The sequence below is a fragment of the Purpureocillium takamizusanense genome, chromosome 9 (assembly GCF_022605165.1).
Source record: "Purpureocillium takamizusanense chromosome 9, complete sequence".
In the NCBI taxonomy this organism is placed as follows: domain Eukaryota; kingdom Fungi; phylum Ascomycota; class Sordariomycetes; order Hypocreales; family Ophiocordycipitaceae; genus Purpureocillium; species Purpureocillium takamizusanense.
Genome location: NC_063076.1, coordinates 901,336 through 920,946, shown reverse-complemented (window position 1 = coordinate 920,946; position 19,611 = coordinate 901,336). Strand labels below are relative to the sequence as shown.

General features: G+C 59.6%; 6 protein-coding genes and 1 non-coding gene across 7 annotated transcripts; 2 read left to right on the top strand and 5 right to left on the bottom strand.

The window, feature by feature from the left end:
• Positions 1–617: 617 nt before the first annotated feature.
• JDV02_009119 lies at positions 618–703 on the bottom strand. The gene has a single exon. It is a non-coding gene; the product is annotated as a tRNA-Lys (tRNA).
• A 2,246-nt stretch (positions 704–2,949) lies between these two features.
• RPL23A (60S ribosomal protein L23A) lies at positions 2,950–4,534 on the top strand. Its single transcript, XM_047990761.1, has 5 exons — positions 2,950–3,035; positions 3,377–3,424; positions 3,542–3,788; positions 3,930–4,007; positions 4,074–4,534. Exons 1-5 carry the CDS (start codon positions 3,022–3,024, stop codon positions 4,104–4,106), a joined length of 420 nt encoding a protein of 139 aa, XP_047846770.1. The 5' UTR covers positions 2,950–3,021; the 3' UTR covers positions 4,107–4,534.
• A 289-nt stretch (positions 4,535–4,823) lies between these two features.
• On the bottom strand, positions 4,824–10,118 carry JDV02_009117 (uncharacterized protein). Its single transcript, XM_047990760.1, has 2 exons — positions 6,041–10,118; positions 4,824–5,981 (listed from the first exon to the last, which is right to left on the bottom strand). The coding sequence occupies exons 1-2, from the start codon at positions 9,570–9,572 to the stop codon at positions 5,659–5,661; spliced, it is 3,855 nt and encodes a 1,284-aa protein (XP_047846769.1). The 5' UTR covers positions 9,573–10,118; the 3' UTR covers positions 4,824–5,658.
• A 1,589-nt stretch (positions 10,119–11,707) lies between these two features.
• On the top strand, positions 11,708–13,806 carry JDV02_009116 (uncharacterized protein). Its single transcript, XM_047990759.1, has 2 exons — positions 11,708–12,442; positions 12,512–13,806. Exons 1-2 carry the CDS (start codon positions 11,857–11,859, stop codon positions 13,468–13,470), a joined length of 1,545 nt encoding a protein of 514 aa, XP_047846768.1. The 5' UTR covers positions 11,708–11,856; the 3' UTR covers positions 13,471–13,806.
• Positions 13,527–17,339, bottom strand: MAE1 (Malate dehydrogenase (oxaloacetate-decarboxylating)). Its single transcript, XM_047990758.1, has 5 exons — positions 16,002–17,339; positions 15,642–15,834; positions 15,133–15,432; positions 14,722–14,965; positions 13,527–14,612 (listed from the first exon to the last, which is right to left on the bottom strand). Exons 1-5 carry the CDS (start codon positions 16,323–16,325, stop codon positions 13,712–13,714), a joined length of 1,962 nt encoding a protein of 653 aa, XP_047846767.1. The 5' UTR covers positions 16,326–17,339; the 3' UTR covers positions 13,527–13,711.
• Positions 17,340–17,568: 229 nt separating this feature from the next.
• JDV02_009114 (uncharacterized protein) lies at positions 17,569–18,410 on the bottom strand (the record flags this gene model as incomplete). The annotated part of the gene is made up of 4 exons (XM_047990757.1): positions 17,569–17,985; positions 18,056–18,073; positions 18,135–18,209; positions 18,294–18,410. The coding sequence occupies 4 exons, from the start codon at positions 18,408–18,410 to the stop codon at positions 17,962–17,964; spliced, it is 234 nt and encodes a 77-aa protein (XP_047846766.1). The 3' UTR covers positions 17,569–17,961.
• A 648-nt stretch (positions 18,411–19,058) lies between these two features.
• JDV02_009113 (uncharacterized protein) lies at positions 19,059–19,492 on the bottom strand (the record flags this gene model as incomplete). Its single annotated transcript, XM_047990756.1, has 2 exons — positions 19,059–19,229; positions 19,325–19,492. The coding sequence occupies 2 exons, from the start codon at positions 19,490–19,492 to the stop codon at positions 19,059–19,061; spliced, it is 339 nt and encodes a 112-aa protein (XP_047846765.1).
• Positions 19,493–19,611: the final 119 nt, after the last annotated feature.

Below are 19,611 nucleotides of genomic sequence, written 5' to 3'. Positions count from 1 at the left end.
TCAGAAGCAGGCTCAAGAGGTCGTCTCAGCTTCGTGCCTAGGCCCGCGCCATTCTGACCATCCCGACCGGCGTGCCGAACCCCGGCCACATGATTGTCTGCGCCGTCTCGCCGTTGGTCCGCGGAGGGAAAATCTCTCCAACTGCCGGCGGCACAAGTGTCTGAAGCCACGCCGACGGTAAATAGAAGCTTCGGCAAAGGATGCGGCTTGAATCGTCCGCGTACCTGGTCTCCGGTCCGCACTGGGAGGAGCATGGCCACAATGCGGCGGACACCCAGCCTCGTAGCTTGCCGTTGACGTGGGCGCAACACGCGTCATATCAACATCAATGAGTAGCGCTCTGGTCGGCTTCGTCCTGCGGTCGGCGTCACTCGTGTCTTTCATTTCGAGGAAAGTCCAGGCGCTACACATAAACCACTCGCGCAGCAGCCCATCGCCATCATTGCCATCATGGCCGTCCAAGAAAAGCGACCCACAAGCTCATGACAAAGAACATGCCAAAAGATGAAGACCCCCAAATAATCAAGCGCAGGCATTGTCTAGCTTGAAAGAGTGTGCCAGAATGTAGTTCTGGCAAAAAAATGAATCCCCAATCGAAGAATGGTACTTATAGGAAAAGCCCGATGCGGGGGTCGAACCCGCAACCTTGAGATTACCGTGTACTCGTAAGAGTCTCACGCTCTACCGATTGAGCTAACCGGGCCAACTGCCGTTGGACGTTGTTGAAAGCCGCTTCGCTATTTTGATATATGTGGAGCTGAAAAAAAAGTCCGTCCTAACAAATCCACATGCAAGCCCATGAATCTGGCATAATGACGTCGAGTAAAGAAAAGGAATGAAGTGCGAACGTTTGGCGACATCAATAGGGATGGGATAATTTATTCTGTGAGTGCAGGGGATGTTTCTGATGGCCTGTATGATGTCTCGCTTGTTGATTGCCGTCAAATGAATGGCCCATACAACCATCTAGCTCGCTCCTGCCTGTTGAAAAACAGCGCGATGGTTCCGACCAAAGAAGGCAGGTCGACGGGTGGTCATTGCCAGCAATCAACCGAGAACATTGAAATTCAACAGCTTGGATGGGCATGGGAACTTCTGCTACCCCCCCTTACTGCTTTGGCGCGGGAAAGCCGAGTCCTGATACTTGTTTTCAGGTTCTAGGGTAGGCACCAGAATTTCGCTTCCACGATGTCTTCTCCGCGAGAAAAGAAACATCCACACTGTGTTTGTCAATTCATCGAGACCGGGCTGCAACTCAATCCGTGGTCCGAAGAAAATAACACCAGCCACCTCATGGTCGTAGCGATCCGCAATCGTCCCATGTCGCCTTGCTGCAACCCCCCCGACAGTGGTAAGTGACCGTGCCTATCGGCCAGCACCTGCCTGCACAGCGACCCAAGAGACAGGACAAGGGAGTGGCCACTCATGACGATGATGCCGACACGAACTGGTGCTTCATGCGGCCAGTAGTGTGCTGGCGACAGAGCCGCAAGTTCCATGTTGACCGCATTCACCCTTCATCGTGCACCATGAATGGCCGAGAGGTGAGCCGTCTTGCATAAAGTGGCACGCTATGATTGGAGAGCATCGACTGCTCGACGCACGCTTGATATTGGCGTCCATCCTGCTCAGCGCTGTCGCGCCACGACACTTCCCGTCTACCATGGACGCCGGCGCCAGCATGTGCTTTGGCGTCGTTCCAGCCACCAACCGCTGAGCTCGGTCCGCCACCACACTGCGTCACAGCTTGTCCCTTTGAAGCCGTCCGTCGGGGCGGCCGCGATGCTTTGCTGCGGGAGAGGCATCGCGTAACAGCGTTGATGCTGCCCTCCGCTCCTCTTTCCGCCCGTCCGTCGGCGAATGTCCCGAGTGTTGCGCACTGCTCGGTTCCGTGGCGTCCGTCCGTCAGGATCCGGCGGACTGTCGCGACATGGCCTCAAAAGGCCCGGAAGCACCTTGGGCCATACACAGACCACCTTGCAGACTCGCGAGTCCAGGACCGAACACGTGTGCTGGAACCCCAGGTTCGCGAGTGCATTGGCCCATGCCGCTGGCAGCGCGGGGAGACTTGGGAAAGATGTGGTATAGACTGATTGGCAAGATGAATGTACCCCATATCTAGGCACATCATGCAAGCCGGGATTGATCAACAAGACGTGTGTGTCCAGGGAAGCATATAACGCCGACGTCTCGCGCGCGCACAAGGCGCGGGGCAAAGACCTCTGTGCCTCACATTCCGACGATCGTGTCGAACGTCGCCATCAGCCGTCATCAGTTGCAAGTGAAACTTGTCAAGTCAGTATATGACGGCGTCGAGCTTCAAACAGCACCGTCTCGACGGGATTTGAGATGGGCAAGTCAAATGAAGGGACAAGGTGCGGACAGCTCCCCGCAGCTCGACGGGCCAGAGCTGGCTGACTTTACCAGTGACGGCATGAATCGCTGGCTGGAGAATGACGAGGACTTTGCCGTCGGCCTCATGGCAAGGACAAGTGACGAAGGGCAGTCAAACGCGGCATCGTCAGAGCCAACCGCGACGACGGAGGAATCGTGGGTTTACGTTGACAATTCTGCAAGCGCCGGGGCGGATTCAAATGGGAATGCGAACGGCACGGCTGAGCAGAACGGACCATCCACTTAGGCAGTTAGTTCACAAGCTCATTGATCCCGCTGAAGGTCATGGGAGGTTCGAATCACGCGAAACAAGGCCTGCCGGTAACATGTCTCGTACACAGCAATGCCAACAAAGCCCACGCGGAAGAGCGGGCCCTGTTGATAACCCTGCCCTGCCACTTGCGAAACGGTCCCTCGGCAGCCCCCACTGCCATTGGCTGGCTGATTACGACCCCACTGACGGTCCCTATCATCACGTGCACTGTCACTCGCTTGCTGTAGGGTTTCTCACCCCACAGATTGCTTGGGAATTTTTCGCCCGTGAAAAGCTCCAGTCCCAAATCGACGACGGCATCCCGAGATTCGGCAGATTTCTTCACGAAGTAACGCCACACAAACACCGATACAATGGCCAAGATCTCGTAAGTTGCTCCGATCGTGCTTTGTTGAAATTGTTTTCTGTTCGGATCCGACAATTCGCGAGTTCTGTGCAAGAGGGGGGGAATGCTCGATCGGCTGGAGGAAAGGAGGGGGAAGTGCATCGAATCACCACGACGACTACGAAAAAACTCGGACGGCTACGGCTACAGAGCTGCGGGCGTTTGCAGCGCCAATCGAATACGGAACATACTGGCTCTTGGGCGACGATTATTTGCTTATGGATTTGGAAGTGTCGCCGGATGTTGAGGACGTCGCGGATTGTCGGATCGCGAGAAGCACAAATTTGAGAAGATCGGCCCCTCCGCTGACAATTTGCTCACAGGCGCGGTGCCCCTGGTGGCAAGCTCAAGATGACCCTGGGTCTCCCTGTGTACGTTTTATCACCCGGTAGCCTGCGAAAGCAACCGACGACGAGACAGCAACCCGCTCGGCAGCAACAGCAGCGACTCGAAGAAGAACCCTCACCCGGCTAACATACATTTCGCAGTGGTGCTGTCATGAACTGCGCCGACAACTCGGGTGCCCGCAACCTGTACATCATCGCCGTCAAGGGTATCGGTGCCCGCCTGAACCGCCTGCCCGCCGGCGGTGTCGGTGACATGGTCATGGCCACCGTCAAGAAGGGCAAGCCCGAGCTGCGCAAGAAGGTCCACCCCGCCGTCATCGTCCGGCAATCCAAGCCCTGGAAGCGCTTCGACGGTGTCTTCCTGTACTTCGAGGACAACGCTGGTGTGGTATGTGGTTATCACCGACTCTCTTTCGTGGTGGACAGCCGTTGCAGTGGCAGGCTGGGTCCATCGACCTAGCGTGCCATGAGGCTCGCCACACGTTTGCTGTGCTTCTTCTGCAGCGAAGACTAACAATTATGCCTACAGATCGTCAACCCCAAGGGTGAGATGAAGGGCTCTGCCATCACCGGCCCCGTCGGCAAGGAGGCTGCTGAGCTGTGGCCCGTGAGTTTACCCTGCCCCAAACATCCGTCTCGTGCTATTTGCCTGACATATTTTTCTCTCCCACAGCGTATTGCCAGCAACTCCGGTGTCGTCATGTAAAGCTCCCTCTTGGTGTGAAGGGGAAGCAGGAGGGTGGAACAAGACGGGGGGAAATCAACCCCACGGTACTTCTCCAAGGAGAGCCCACCCACCACTACGAAACACGACGCAGCACGGCGGCCGTCACCACCAACCACCACCACCACCACCACCACTGTCCTCGCTGGGCGATTTTCGAAAATACAGAGCGCGAATAGAACTCGGGCGGGGGCGGCGGGGCGGCAAACGTAAAAAGCGTGTGTTTTTTGACGACGGGGTCGAGATGGTCAGTCGGAGCGGGTCTTGTCCGCTTGGTGGGAGGTTTTAGAGGGAGGGGAGGGAAAGTCCGGACGGCTTGGCAGGGCTCTGCATTTCGGTTGCGGCGTGTAAAGGGATGATTCATACCAGGTATTGCATCATGGACAAGCAACAAAAAAACCAAAACAAAACTCGGGCTGGTGCTTGGGGTGACGTGAGGGTGACGTGAGGGGGCGACTTGACGTGACGTGACGTGACGTGACCTCGCTCGATGTTGCTTTGGCGGCAACAAAGTCACATCCGCAACCGCACATCAAAAGGCGACGTGATGCCCTCCCTTTGTTCGTTCGTCTGTGGCACATCTGCGTGTATGCAGGGGACCTGTACGTAGGAGAAGGAAGGACTCGGTCGATCACCACCATCACCACCCCCGTCATCATTCTCACCCTTCACATGCACGCCGCAGCAGGAAATCAGTCTACACAGCAAGGTTTTGCGCGCCCTGATGCATCAGGGGACGGAAGCTAATTTTGTACATGTTTCCCCTCCGTTGCTCCCTGCCTCTCCATGGGCCCATCGTCATCGTGTGCGCCCGTCCAGCAAACGTGAACCACCATCCCCATCCATCCCCGGTGCATGTATCGACTCGGCGGCATACAACCGCCATCGCAACAAAACACGGATCACCCCACACTCCTTGCTTGCCTGCTTGCTTTCCTGCCTGCCGCTCCTGTCATCACGAGACGAACGCCCGGATGTCGACAAGAGCCTCAAGACACGGAAGGTAAAAAAAGGACAAGAAAAAACCGAGTGTTGCGTAGAAGACAGCGTTCGTCCCAAAGGGAACGAAGGCGTCGTCAGTGAAAACACGATTCGTGACGCGCGGGCGGGCGCAAGACGCACTTATGCCGACTTGTGAAGAAAAGTCGGGGAAACAATAGTTCGCGAATGAAAACCGATTGTGCGTATGAAACAGCGCTCATCTCAAGGGAACGAAGTGTCATCAGCGAAAACGCGATTCGTTGACGAGCGCGCGCGCGCACGCGCGGATGCCCTTGTGCCGCGTTGTGAAGAAAAGACGGGCGAACAATAGATCGCAAATGGTCAAGCTTATGAGCTTGACGTGGACAGAAAACGCCAGTTCGAGATGTTGGTGACCTTGCAGATCACCCAGATGCTAGGGTTGGAAGCACCAAGTATGTGCTTCATGCGATATCTTTGGCGCTGCTGCGCTTGAAGGGACAAGTAGCGATCCTCGATGAGAATGCAGTATGATTCGGGGATCCTTGCGCGATGTGTCCGTCACGCGGTCCATTTAGTGTTGGTAGTGATAACCCATCCCGGGCATGCCGTGATGGATAAACTCTGTGGTCGTGGCAGGCTGGGGGTGATGCTGCTGGAATGTGTGCTGCTGAGGCGCCTGGGGAGCCTGATGCATCTGCTGCTGGGGCAGAGCAGGAGCAGGAGGTGCATGCTGCTGGGTGGCGGCCGTGGCCTCCTTCTTGGCAGCCTTGCCCTTGGGCTTAGGGGCGATGATGCCAACCTTGGAGTCGGCAGCGGCCTGAGCGAGCTTCTTCGCGGCAAGGGTAGCCTTGCGCTTTTCGACGGCCTGAGCCATGTTGCCATTCGCCCATCGACCTGGAACAAGGGAGGTTAGCATAAGCGAGTAAAGGCTGGAGGCGTGCCATATCACTCACTCTTCATCGACATTGACATCTTCTCAGACTTGGTCATTTTGTCGTAATCCTTGGGCCGACCATCTGCTCCCTCATTCGTGGTGGTGGCAGGGGCAGGAGTGACAGGTGCAGAAGCCGTGGCCTGAGCGGCAGCAGGCGTACCGTTCTGAGCCTCGGTGGTCTTGTGAACCACCTTAATCTTGGGCAGCTTGCGGCCAGAGGCGGGCTGAGCGCTGACTTCGGGCGTGGCAGTCGCCGAGTTGGGCATGCGACCATCCTTGTTGTCGCCAGATGCCTGCGCTCTCTTGCCACGCTTCTTGGGGGGAGCGGGGGTCACGGGCTCCGCATCCTCTGGCTCATCGCGAAATCGCTTCTGGCGCTTGGGCCGAAATGAATACGAGGAGTCGGCGGTATGAGAGGTCGACTCGGACGAGGCGGTAGAAGGGCGAGACTCGCCGTTGTCGGTGATCTCGGATGACGGCTCGCTGGAGTTCTTGACCTTGGGGATCTTGAGAGTAAGCATCTTGCGCTTCTGCTTCGGCACAAGCTCATCATCCTCGACGGAATTGGTGAAGGACGCCAGCTCCTGATCGATGGCCCGCTTGGGAACTCGCTTGCGGCCCGGTCTGTTTGTAGACTTGACGCTCGCAGGCTCGGATGTAGGGGCCGCAGCGGCGGCGGCGGCAGCAGCTGCAGCCGCAGCCTCGGCGTCGGCTCTGTCCTTGGCCATTTGTGCCTTGGTGCGGCGGCGGCGCTTGGGCTTGGGCTCTGGCTCCTCCTCCACCTCGGGAGTGGTCTCGGTGTTGCCCGCGTCGTCAACCATGGCCTTGCGCTTGCGGCCTGCAGCCCGCGGAAGGAGCGCAGGCGTGGCGCTGCGGCTGGTATCGTGCGGAGTGTAGTCGACGTTGACCGCGGCTCTGCGTCTGCGTTTGGCGGGCAGAGCCTCCTGAGGATTGGAGCGGCCTGCACTGCTGGTGACTGTGGTCCTCGAAGCCCGAGAACGAGTGACAACGCCTTCCTTCTGACTGGGATCGGCGGGGACAATCATGTTGGGGTCGTTGCGGGGCTCTTTGCCATAGACCGCCACGGCCAGCTTATCCTCGGGCAGCTCGTAGAACGGCTTGAGGTCCTCGTATCGCTTTCTGCGGCCCTTGAAGTTGTTGCCCTTTTGTTTCACGCTCGGCCAAGAGCCCTCGATGTCTTTGTCGGGGTTCATGCGCATCTTCTTGAGGAACTTGGCATCTTCGATCTCCTGGTTGATGGCGTTTTCCTCGTTGAGGACGATCTCGCCTTGCTCAAAATATTCGCGCTGCCATTCGCACATGGCCAAATTGACGACTTCCAAGACGTCGAAGAGCTCTTGTGTCGACATTGTCTCATAGTTTTTGAGAGCATCAATGTAATTCTCTTTGTCCTGTATCTTTGTGAAGCTGAAGGTGTTGTGCTTCAGCTTGGGCGCATCCTCGGGCTTGACCATCTTGGTCGGTACCGTGCCGTCTGTGGTTGGCGGAAGCGGGATGAGCTCATTCGGCTTGCTCGGGTCCAGAGACATGGCCACCAGGGATCGCTTCTTGGGCGTGTCGGCAGGTGCTGGAGTCACAGTCTCAGTCACGGGCACATCGCCAGCATCGTCGGCGTCGCCGTTCTCGTTGGAGTCCAAGTTTTCGCCCTCATCATTATCCTCGGCATCGTCATCGTCGGACGGGCGCTCGTCGGCGTCCATGTCATCACCATCCTTGTCGTCGCCGTCAATGTCGTCGGCATCCTGTATTTCGGTGGCCTTTTCATCCATGTCCTGGCCCTCGCCGCTCTTGGAATCAGAAGGCTTCTCAGCGTCCTTTGTCTCGGCAGCATCTTCGGTAGCTTCCTTGTGCTCTTTGGCGGCCTTGACCTCGGCCAAGCGTTCTTCCAACTCCGCCTCATAGGTGACGTTGGATTTGCTGGGATAGGACTGTCGCTCGCCTTCAACGTAGGGGCTCAAGTTGGCGTAGCGACCCTTGATCAGGTTCTGGAGCCTTTCGGCGGAGTAAAGTGGAATCTCCGCCATGTCGGCGTGCGCGAACCCCGACAGGTCAGGGCGAGGTGCCTCAATGCTGTTTGCGGGGGTCTCCTGCGCGTGATCGGAGGCGGCAGCAGTTTCCTTGGCATCTTCACCAGAGTTGACGAGGTCCGTAGTAGTCTTAGTGGTAGTGTCGGAAATGGTGATGATGGGAGGTGCAATAGACTGCTGGGCGTCTGTATCGCCATCGACGATGGCATCAGTCGACACGTTGGCGGGCTTTTCAGAGGAAGCATGCGCAGAAATTTGGGTGTCCTCGCCGACAACGGGCGTGGTATGTGAGATGACCTGGGAAGCCTGGGTGACTTGAGGCTCATCCTTGGGCGCCGAAAGTGCGGTGACTGCGTCATTTGAGGCGGTCAAGCTATCCTCTGTGACATTGCGGTCAGTGGTGTCGACGGACTTGTTCTCCTTCAGCAGCTGCATAGACGGCTCCTCGTTGTCGGAGGGGTCGTCCTTGACATGAGCCGACTCCGTCAGAGGGGGGGCATCTGGGATGCTAATGTCTCCGTCCGCGGTGGGGTGGAGAGGAACCGCAGCATCCGCTACAGAAGTGGCACGCTCGAGTTCCGCTGGCTCCTGCGTGACCGCAAAGTCCTGTTTCTGGATGGAGTCGGATGGTGTGGTTGCCGGCTGAAGAGAAGGGTCGATGAGCTGATCATCGACAACAGGCGCGACTGGGACCGCAGAAGCAGGATCCGGGAACAGCGAATTGCCAAACGCCATGGGAGAATCGATGATGGGGCCTTCATCGGCAATTTGGGAGGCGGCCTTGAAGGCATTGTCGGGCGAGTGATGTTCCGAGGTAGAGTCACTGGCGCGGCGAGGGTCCGAGTCTTCCGCGTCGGAGAAGGAGACGCCAACCTCGATGGTATCCTTGACGTTCTCGTCGTCCTTGTAGGCCTGGACCTCGGAGCTCTTGCGGGCCGGGTTTCGGCGGACGATGCTGGGTGTGGTTGGGGTGGCGGACACATCGGCGCCGAGAGAGGCACCACGCTTCTTGGAAGCCGACACACGACTGGTGTCGTAAAAGTCCTGGGCTTCATCCACGACGTCGGTGCGGCGTCTTCTGCGGGCGGAGGCAGAGGCGCCCTGCAGCAGGTCGTCATCGACGTGCTCAAACGTGTAGTCGACGCGAGCCCGCTTACGCAGGCTGTGGCCGCCCTTTTGCGGGCTGTCGTCACTGTGGTGCTGCTCGTCGGCGGAGCCAGCGAAACCGTCAGCGGCCTTGTTGCGTTTCTTCAGGCCGGTAGACGAGGCAGGACCAGGCGTGGCGAGAGGCATGCTCTGCGAGGCCTTGCTACCGCGGCGGCTCGAGGGAGCCGTGTGCGGCGTGGTGGAGGAGTTTTGGGGATGGTTGGGTGAGGCCATGACGGGGCTTGCCCCAGGCGACTGCAGGTGCTCCATGGGATCCTCGGAATTTGACTGAGGCGAAGAGGATGCTCCAAGAGGCTTGCGGCGATTGTTCACTGCAGCCCGGCGAGCGCGGTCCATTGTGGTGAACCGGGGCAGCGCGCGAGATGCAGCGGCGGGAGGCGAAAGCGTGTAAGAAAATCAGAAGCGGCTCCCGTGGTGGTTGGTGTCAGCAGACACAGACAGGGACGCCGCAAGGGCAAGTAAAAAGGGCAACAGAGGATGATGCCGCGGACGTCCGAGACGATGCGGACGATGATCGCAGCGAGAGGTGCAGAGATGAAGAAGGCAGCGGGGGGTTGGGTTGGGTTGTGATGAGGATGAAGGTTGTTTGTGTGAGCGCGAGAGGGAGGTAGAGTTTGAGAGTAAGGCAAGGCGCTGCTGTAGTAGCCTCGAGGCTCCAAACAAACCAGACGGCGGCGGCGGCGAGCGGGCCAGCAAGCAGTCAGGCGCAGCGCCGGCAGGGCCAGTCTTGTCTGATGAGGTGCCGACGGAGTGATGAAGCGGGTTGCAAACGCGGAGAGGGGGGGGATCAATAAGAGAATGGCGAGGGAATGAATGAATGAATGGGTTGCGCAGCCCGTTTGGATGAACTCGCTCGCCCTCCTTGCGGCCGATTTTCTCCAGGTGTCGTGGTGTGGCTCGAATAAGCCAGCGAGCCAAGAAGCCATTGGGGCCTGGGCAGGCGACGGGGGGGCGCTCGTCACCCAAAAAGGTACGGGGCTGCCCGCCCACTGGATGCTGCCGGGCGAGGTACCTCGGGCAAGGTACCTCTCGCTGGGGCAGGGTGCGCTTGGGGACAAGACCAGCAACTGGAGAAGAGGTACCTGGGCGCCGCCCTCGGGTACGTACCGGGTACCCCATCACTTAAACGTGCCCAGGCTTGCCCAGGCACGGTGGGAATGACGAGACGACTTGAGCGCGCCTGCTCGCCCGCGCATCACGAGGCACAGAGTGCTTCTGCTGGCGCAAAGTCATTCAAACATGGAATAACAATGCCCCTATCCTTTTTTCCCGACCGTCGAGATGCAGCGTGGCGCCGACGCGCTCGATTCCTGCGCGGCGCCGACAGATGGCTCATGGCTTAGTCGCCTCGCCCCATTTCATAAACGCAAGTCACTCGCCGTGGCAGAATGCGCCGACGCAGGTCACTCGCCGGGCCCTAACACGCGCTCCCAGTGTTACGTCAAACACTTTCAACATGAGAGCGCAACGGCCACCAACTCTGTGCAGCACGCCCAAAACAAGCGGAGGAATACTTTGCAGACAGACAGACAAACACACAAGAGGCGGTGCACTCCATCACGCGCTACCCCCTGAGCCCAATGGTCCGCGACTGATGCACTCACTCATATACGCGGGCGATGCACGTGAGACTCTCCCTGTGCGTCGTACCTCCGTATTTGGCTTTGATGCTGGGCACCAGCCGGCTTGTTCAAATGATAGGGGTACGTACCCGCCTCCATTTGGTTGCTGCCACAGTCCGGGGTTCCGCCACTGGCAAAACCCTTCAGGTTTCCTGCGCGGCTGGCCACTCAGGTGGGCGAGGCCGCGGGAGCGCTAGACCCTTTGGGGACCAGCGAGAGTCCGGCGACCTGCACGAGCACGAGACGCAGCTCGGCTTCGGGCGCGAGCAGCAGGGAGCGCACTTGACAGGTTGACGAGAATATCCCTAATGTGATGGATGCTCTGGTAAGGATACTCTGGACGGGTCGCGGGTGATCCGACTTTGGCGTCGGCGTCATGTGTTCATTTGCACGTACTTCGTACCGGCAGGATGCTATAGACAAGGTACGAAGTAGGTACCATGAATGGTTGATGCACGAATCCTCCGTATCTGTCAACTGCCTGTATGAATGCTACCTTGCTTATTGAGCCCGTGCGTTGGTAACTACACCACATTTACTTGCATCGTCCCCTGAGTACGGGTGGGCTTTCATGTGACCTTTGACGTGCAGCTCCTCCCTCGCACTTCACTGCTGCTGAGATGAGACTACAGTACTAATAGACCGATGCAAAGTGTGCCCTTATTAACCGTCGCTCGCGACCCCCCTGGAGAGAGTGGGGCCACCCAGCAGCAAGGCTCCGGATACGTAGCTCGATCCCCCCCCGCCAGGCCCCGCAGCCAATCACCGCCGGCGGCGGGGACGGCAACAGCAATATGGCTGGAGCTCCCCAGACGGATCCGAACTGCGACTGCATCCATCCACGGGATGCCATCATATCCCGTCCCGCTCCTCCTCTGCTTCCACCCCGTACTTCAACGTCCGGACCAGTACTTCGCACACCACTACACTCCCACTCTGTCTTGCGATTCTCTAGCGCCCTCATCAACCTTGTCGGCGTCCGTCTCCTCCTCGCCAACATGGCTTCCCGGAAGGCCAAGCCCGGCGCCTCGGCCGCCGACGACAACCTCGACGAGCTGTTCTCGGGCATCGGCGACGATGCCAAGACCAAGAAGCCTACGGCCAACCCCAAGGCCTCCAAGCCCGCCAAGGCCAAGGCGGCCGGCGATGACGATATCCTCGCCGACCTCGAGTCCCAGCTTGCCTCGGAGCAGCCGTCGTCCCGCCCGCACACACCCCGCCTCAAGGAGGGCGGCTTCAGACGTCCTGCCGCCACGCCCCCGGCCGTCGACGACAAGCCGGTCCCGGGTGGCAGCCGCAAGTCCACCGACAGCAGCCGTAGCCTGAGGGCGAGCTTCACCCCCAGCGCCACGAGCTCCGAGCTGCACGAGGCCGAGAGGAAGGGCCCCGTCGAGCAACAGCAACAACAGCAACAGCAGGCGACGGGCGGCGGCTGGTGGGGCGGCATCTTGTCTACAGCCACGGCGGCCATGAAGCAAGCCGAGGCCGCTGTCAAGGAGATTCAGCAGAACGAGGAGGCCAAGAAATGGGCCGACCAGGTCAAGGGCCTCCGTGGCATTGACGTTGGTACCTTGAGAAATTACGGTGAGCATTACCCGGTGCCGTGCAACACCATGCGGCAGACAAGTCGCGACTGACACGCCATGATGCTAGGCGATGAACTTCGAAGCCGTGCTCTCCCGACTTTTACCAACATACTGCACACCCTTGCCCCGCCCATCAGCTCCCACGAGCGCCTCCTCATCCACATTACGCACGACTTGGTCGGCTATCCGTCACTCGACCCCCTCATCTACGGGGTCTTCTCCCGGGTCATGTCGCAGGTCGAGGGCGGCGACCTCCTTGTCGTTCAGCGCGGCCACGAGAGCAGCTCTCGGCGGTCCAACGACGTCGCCGCTGGCTGGCGCGACGGTCCCTGGTGGAGGCAGACCGATTCTCTCCGCGAGCTGGGGCTCGTAAAGGGTATGGTCGAGGGCACCAAGCTGTGCCGCGCGGGCGCCGAATCGTATGCGTCGGAATATTTTGCAAGCAGTGGTGGTCTGGAGCAGGCCAAGATCCGAGCCACAGAGAACCTGAGCGAGAGCAACCCTGTCCGGACGTCGGACCTCTTTCTGGCCGTGCAGGCCATAAATCTGGACGGTGACAAGACGCTCTTCGCGCGTACCGCATCGGCTGAGAAGGAGAAGGAGTCTACTACTGTCAAGGAGCAGGAGGAAGAGGACGAGCAGGTCTGCTTCGCCGTGTTCGTCCTCGACCCCGTGCACGAGATTGAGTTCTCTACCGTAAGCCAGGGCGTGCCCGCCAAATGGATCCGATGGCTCGACGCGCCGTCACCCTTGACGCCCCGGTCAGCCGACGAGGGCGCGGATACCTTTGAGAGCGGAATCCCGGACGAGATCAAGGAGATTCTCGACGACGGGGGCGTCGATCCCAGGGAATGGGTGGCCGAGTGGATCGAGGAGACGCTCAGTCTCTCGGTGGGCATTGTCGCGCAGCGGTACGTTGCGCGGAGAATGGGCGTGGGCGAAGGCGGCCTCGGTAGGGGCAAGAAGAGGGTCGAGGAGCTGGTGCAGGAGAACGCCGGAGAGGCGGCGCGGGCAGGCATTCTCTGATTATTCTTTTCCATATCTTGCCGATTCGCACGGCGGTGTCCCTTTTGGCAGTAGGTGTCTTTTTTGGCAGTACGAAGGGGGAACATGGATGGAGGGGGTTACGATGGCTTCTTGTACGGAACAGTTCAAATACCACACAATGCGTGAAGCTTCCACCGTCAAGTGTCGCGCACACGCGACGCATCTTAGCACACTGACGGACGAGGACTTGGTTGGCACACTCCAACAGCCCCATCCATCATCACAGCTCGTCCGCCCTGTTCACCGTGCCCGCCTTGCGCAGCTCACCTCTCGCGGCGCGCGTCGCGCCCTCCATGCCGACCCTCCGGAGGGGTCTGTACCGCGGCTCCCACATTTGCTCGCGCACCCACTCCTCGAGTCGGTCCTCCTTCCCGTCCTCCTCTGAGTCGATGGCGGGGGGGATGCCCTCCTCGGTGGCCAGGCCCTCGTCGACGGCGGCCCGGATGACGCCGCAGGCGACGCGCACGCTCACGGCGCGCACCTCGCGCACGTCCGGCAGCAGCGGGGCGGTGGGATCGGCCCTCGCGGGGCTCATGTCGGCGACGGCGCGCACCGCGGCGACGAGCATGCGGTCGGTGAGGCGGCTCGCGCGCGAGAGGATGCAGCCGAGGCCGATGCCGGGGAAGACGACTGAGTTGTTGCACTCGGCGACCTCGACGGTCACTTGTTCTCCTTCTCCTCCTCCGTCTCGTCCTCCTCGTTCTTTCTGACTGTTGCCGCCGCCGCCGCCGCCGTCAACAACACCGCTACGACGACGACAACCCCCCCACGGGCCGGACACGGGCGGAAAGGGGGAGCCCGTGGCGACGAGGGCCCTGCCGCGCGTCCAGGCGAGCAGGTCGGCGGGCTTGGCCTCGTGCAGACGCGTGGGGTTGGAGAGCGGGAGGATGATGGGGCGGGGCGCGTGCGCGGCCATGGCCCGCACGATGTCCTCGGTGAAGGCGCCGGGGACGGTGGAGGTGCCGACGAGGACGTTGGGCCGCACGCTCTGCACGACGCCGAGGAGGGAGGAGGAGGAGGAGGCGTCGTGGCCGAGGAAGGCGGGGTCCTTGGCGTAGCGGCTCTGTGCCGGCGACGGATCGGCGGTGGAGGTGGTGATGAGGCCGGACTTGTCGACGAGCCTAGATGGATGATGAGCCGGGTTGATGCTGTTGTTAGAACAGAGAGTGAGAGAGAGAGAGGGAGAAGGAGAAGGAGAGGGGAGAAGAAAAAAAAAAGGCGCGACTGTACCATATCCGCTCGGCGGCCTTGTCATGGCCGATGCCGCTCTCGGCGGCGATGGCGTCGCGCACCTGGTCCGCGATGCCGACGCCCGCGCTGCCCGCGCCGAAGATGACCATGCGAACGTCGGCGAGCGTCTGGCCCGACACGTGCAGGCCGGCCATGATGGCGGCGAGCGTCACGCACCCCGTGCCCTGGACGTCGTCGTTGAAGCACGCCATGCGCGGGCGGTACGTGTCGAGCAAGCGGCGAGCTGTCACGTAATAGTCAGCAAAACCCTCATCACTCTGGCGAACGGAAGAGCTCGTTCGATTTCAATGACAAGAATGGACAAGAAAAACAATGTAGAGGAATCCCCCCTCCCCCTGAAAAAAAGGGGGGGGAAGGCGGGGGCCGGGGGAGAAGCACAACGACACGCACCGTTGGAGAGGCCAAAGTCCTCAAAGTGTATATACGCACGCGGGTAGAGGGCACGCGCCGCGGCGACAAACTCGTCGACAAAGGCGTCGTAGCGCTCGCCGCCGCGGACGCGCCGCTGGCGTAGGCCTAGGTACAGCTCGTCGGCGAGCAGGTCCGGGTTGTCGGTGCCGCAGTCGAGCACGACGGGCAGGCAGCGGCTGGGGTGGACGCCGGCGCAGAGCGTCGCGAGGACGAGCTTGGCGACGGAGATGAGGATGCCGCCGACGCCCTGGTCGCCGATGCCGAGGATCTCTTGGCCGTCTGCGAGCCGAATCAGCCGAGAGCAAAACGACGACAAAGTCAGTGAGTGAGTTGAGTTGAGTTGGGGGTCTGTTTTTATCTCCCCTCCCCTCTTGTTTTTCTTTTTATTTTATTTTATTTTATTTTATTTTGATTCGTACTTTCTTCACCGTATAGGTTTCTTCTTGGTCGGGAGCAGGACAAGGAAGAGATAAGAGGGACGGACGGACCGGTGACGACGATATAGTCGACGTCCTCGGGGTTCCCCCACTGCGCGAGGTTCGCCCGCACGCGCTCCCGGTCATTGATGCTGAGGAAGCACCCCTCGGGCCGGCGGAAGAGCCTCGAGTAATTCTGTATGGCGTCGCCCTCGGTCGGCGTATATACGACGCTGAACATGTCCTTGATGTTGTCCTGGAGCAGCTGTGTCCGCCACCCACCCACCCAAAGGCATTGCGTCAGCCATAAGAACCAAAAAGAGAAAAGAGTCTTGCGACGATGGGCGCGTGCGTCTGTCGTTGCGTTTTCCCTTTCCCCAGAGACAGATATAGAGAGAGAGAGAGAGAAACAGAGAGGGGGAGAGGCCGAACCTTGTAGTACAGCACCGCATTCTGCTCCTTCATAGACGTCAGGAACGTGTTCTTGGCCAGGTCGTCGGCTCGCGAGGCGTACTGCTCGCGCGCGCGGCGGGCCTGCGTCTCGAGCGTCTGCACGCTGCCGGGGAGCAGGCCGTGCAGGCCGAAGGCGCGGCGCTCCTCGAGGGGGAAGGCGGTGCCCTTGTTGAAGATGGGGTCGTTGAGCAGCGCCGTGCCGGAGAGCGCGCAGTCGAGCGGGCCGGATGTGCTGAGTGGCAAGTGGCCGAACCTGCTGGAGCCGGAGCTACTACGTTCAGCATCATCGTCGTTGGACGCCATTTGCGCGGTTCACCAGACAGGATCGAGGAGGGCGCGAGGTACGTGGCAGGGTCAATGGGATGTGAAAGTGAAGCTCTGTCGCATTGAGTGGAAGGGGACGAGGCCAGCCATATACAAGTGTAGGTACGAGTGCAACGGGCAAGGCGTAATGTAATGGGTGCTGGTCGTGACAGTGGGCTTGCTACGTAAGGTAGCTGCTACTAGCTTGGTCATGAAGTGTAAGTGACGTTATCGCGCCTCTCCGCCGATGCTGGCGCCGATGCATCCGCCGAGCTTGATTGACCTCGACTCGGCTGACCGGCCCGCGCCCGCACGCCTTTGTCCAGGCCCTCCGCCGTCAATCCCACTACTCCCATCACGGCAAGCACTCACCCCGCAAGGACAGGCATGGAAAATGTCCCGCAAAGGTCACTAAGAATATATAGGCACTCAAGGAGCCGCGGCCGTGTAGAAAACACATTGGCTCCCTCCCCCCCGCAGGGCCAAACGGCCAAGAAGGGACAAAAGGGGCCAACAGAGACAGGCGCGGACTATGACGGTCCAGGGGTATTCCCAATCTCGCAACACGTTTTTCAGACGCTTCAATCCGAGCGGATTGGGTGTGTCCCGCTCCCGCAACCAGCCTCCCCTCGTCGGGCGGCGCAAGACGCGTCGCCCGGGAGGGACCCTCCGAAGAAGACTCGCGGCTCGGTCGTCGAGTGGCTGGCGGAGCGTGCTGCTGCTACTGCTTCTGCTGCTACTTGCTGCGGGCATCGTTCACATGGGAGGCTTCTCCCTCCCATCACCGGTGCTGGACGTGGTTGCATGCGTGCGTGCGTACATGTGGCCGGCCAGTTTTGTCAGTCCATCGGCCGGCGGCGCCGGGCATGCTGGTGCGGCGAAACGCTCGCGCGCGTCTCGGGATGAACCTTGCATCGCGACGCGCAGGCCTGGGATCGAGGCTGCGCGGCGCCGCTCAGCAGTGACGATGGGACTTTTTGTGGCGGATGGTGAGTGACCTGGTTGCGGGAGGGGGGGAGCTCGACGCAGAAGTGGAAGGGGAAAAAGAGGAAAAAATAAAGGGGAGGGGGTGGAGCCGTGGAGGTGGTGGAGGCAGCGGTTGGAGGTGGGGCCGCTGGGCGGGCAGGGCCTGAAAGACCTCCACTGGATTCATTCGCTTCCATCCATGTCGGTCGGTGGCGGCAGCGGCAGCGGAACGACGCCCGAAAGCAGCCAACGAACCAGGCACAGCGATAACTTAGGTGGCGTAACGATTTTGTTCCCGGGCAGCAAGTCATCTTTGGACTCCCAATCGGACCTATCAAAGACACAAACATGAACTTCCTGAGCTGGTTGACAACCTCTTGACCGACGTTGCGTTGATCGCCGCCCTGGCTTAGGAGCTCGCCGCCGCCCCCTTCTAGGTTCTAGGGTTTCATTCACTTCTTCCTTTCCTCTCTAGCCTTAGCATACTCGGTACAGCCGCTCAGCTCGTTGTCGACACCCTCAGCTAAGACCGTTAACAGGTGACTATAACCCGCCGAGAGCATTGATCTCGACCGCCTGAGTACGACAAGTGAGAGATGTTGTAGCATATCAGATCCCCAACTTGCCCTCCGCGCTTCCCAAACGAGAGTCCATGGCACCCAGACGGTGTTTACTGCTTGCATCCAGCTTTTTTCTAAATGAGGACGTTTATGTGAGTATAGTGTCTGTAGCGGCGAAACGTCATTGAGGACCATAAAACGTACAATGCAGTACTTGGCCTTCTGCAGCGAGAGTTAGTACCTAATGCGTCGCCTTCCATCTAGAACACGAACAAGGACTTACATTGTAACAGGGGCAGAACCGTTCGACGTAGGGCGGGCACTCAATGAAAGCCCACCGGTCCTGACACTCAGTTTCCTATAGTCGCACTGTCAGTCTTCCACTTGTGCAGATGTACTCAGGGCTACTGAGTGTTTGGGCAGGAGTCAGGCGTCGGGTCACCTCCTTAGTGCAGCCGGCCTTGATGGCAACGCACGGGTCTTCGTCCCCCTTCTTGGAGCGCGCGGGGCTGGCCGAAACGGCGGCGACCAGGGCGACGAGAATTGCGGCGGCCTTCATGATGGGCTTCTAGAATATGTAAGTGAAAGAGGGTTCGGATAACGTGTATCACGTAGCAAAGCGTGGAGACGAGGAGCGTGTTTCTGGTGCACGAGTGACCGGGGTCGGGTGGTCGCAGCGGGCAGGGCAGCTGGGCGCTCTCATTTATACGCATGTTGTTTTTCTTGTATGTCGGCCGTTGCGGACTCGGTCGCCTGATTAGCCTTTGTTTCCAACACATTCCGTTTGCGGGGAGAGTGTGTGTCTCATATGGTAGGGCCCCGACATCGTGGTGATGATGGTCTCGTGAGGCGCATGCGGTTTCCCATGGCTGCGAGACCTCCTCCTCCTCCTCGTCCGCCCACTGATACCCGTCTACCACGAAAGTAGTTAGTGAGTTGGTACTTTTCCTCCGTGTGAGCGAGTGCGTGGTGGGAGACGGATGGGGCATTCCTAGGGCTAGGCGGAAGAACATGAATCAGACATGTTGCACCGTGGTTGAAGCTCGCGGGGTTGGAATGCGCGCCCAGGGAAGAGGGCCGCATTGGGCCGATCCCAGCCCTGCCGATGGCCCCGAAAACAGTCGTGAGCCCGTTCGGCTCTTATTGTAAACACAGTCAGACCGTCCAACGTCTAGCTGCGATCAGCGAGGAAACATGGACACCTCCATCAATACGAAGGCCCTGTTCGGCAAGCCTCTATTAGTATCTTAGAGTAAGAAAAAGTCGGTTTATAGGGACGTAGATGAACTAAATCAAAGCTTTCGAGAATGGCGCTGGGCGGCGCGGCCATACGTCGAAGCTTGCTCAGAAGGTGAAGTCTCGCGTTGGCGTCTGGTCCCTGAGCGGCGCATTTGTGAGAAGGTCCAAGTCCATGGTCAATCCGTGGCAGCGCTGCCCACGCATACGCCGGGTCGAGGCCACATTTGCACTTACTACTTCAACGTACTGTTTACGCCGCTCGTTGCCGGCACCGACGACGAGCCTTGCTTTGACTCTGGGCATGGACACTGGTGGGATCCTCACCCCCTCTAAAAAGAAATCCGTCGGATGGGAGTTGATGTCAAAGGTCCGCTGCTTGCCGATGTTGGGCTTGCTCGGCATGCTGCGTTGCACGACGGTCAGTCATGTCCCGAGCTGCCTGACCAGCCGTGACCTCCCGTCACCGTTGGTTGGGAGAGAGAGAGAGAGAGTGACACGGGCTATGAACGTGGGCTATTGTT

Bases quoted from the DNA above. Each gene is read 5' to 3' on its own strand.
- MAE1 (XM_047990758.1), bottom strand. From the start codon at position 16,325: ATGGCGTCCAACGACGATGATGCTGAACGTAGTAGCTCCGGCTCCAGC. The intron at 15,433-15,641 runs GTCCGTCCGTCC...TTCGGCTCGCAG, and splicing joins CGACTATATCGTCGTCACCG to ACGGCCAAGAGATCCTCGGC. The intron at 14,966-15,132 runs GTGCGTGTCGTT...ATTACGTGACAG, and splicing joins GGACTTTGGCCTCTCCAACG to CTCGCCGCTTGCTCGACACG.
- RPL23A (XM_047990761.1), top strand. The intron at 3,425-3,541 runs GTACGTTTTATC...TACATTTCGCAG, and splicing joins ATGACCCTGGGTCTCCCTGT to TGGTGCTGTCATGAACTGCG. The intron at 4,008-4,073 runs GTGAGTTTACCC...TCTCTCCCACAG, and splicing joins AGGCTGCTGAGCTGTGGCCC to CGTATTGCCAGCAACTCCGG.
- JDV02_009117 (XM_047990760.1), bottom strand. From the start codon at position 9,572: ATGGACCGCGCTCGCCGGGCTGCAGTGAACAATCGCCGCAAGCCTCTT. The intron at 5,982-6,040 runs GTGAGTGATATG...CCCTTGTTCCAG, and splicing joins GATGTCAATGTCGATGAAGA to GTCGATGGGCGAATGGCAAC.
- JDV02_009116 (XM_047990759.1), top strand. From the start codon at position 11,857: ATGGCTTCCCGGAAGGCCAAGCCCGGCGCCTCGGCCGCCGACGACAAC. The intron at 12,443-12,511 runs GTGAGCATTACC...CCATGATGCTAG, and splicing joins TGGTACCTTGAGAAATTACG to GCGATGAACTTCGAAGCCGT.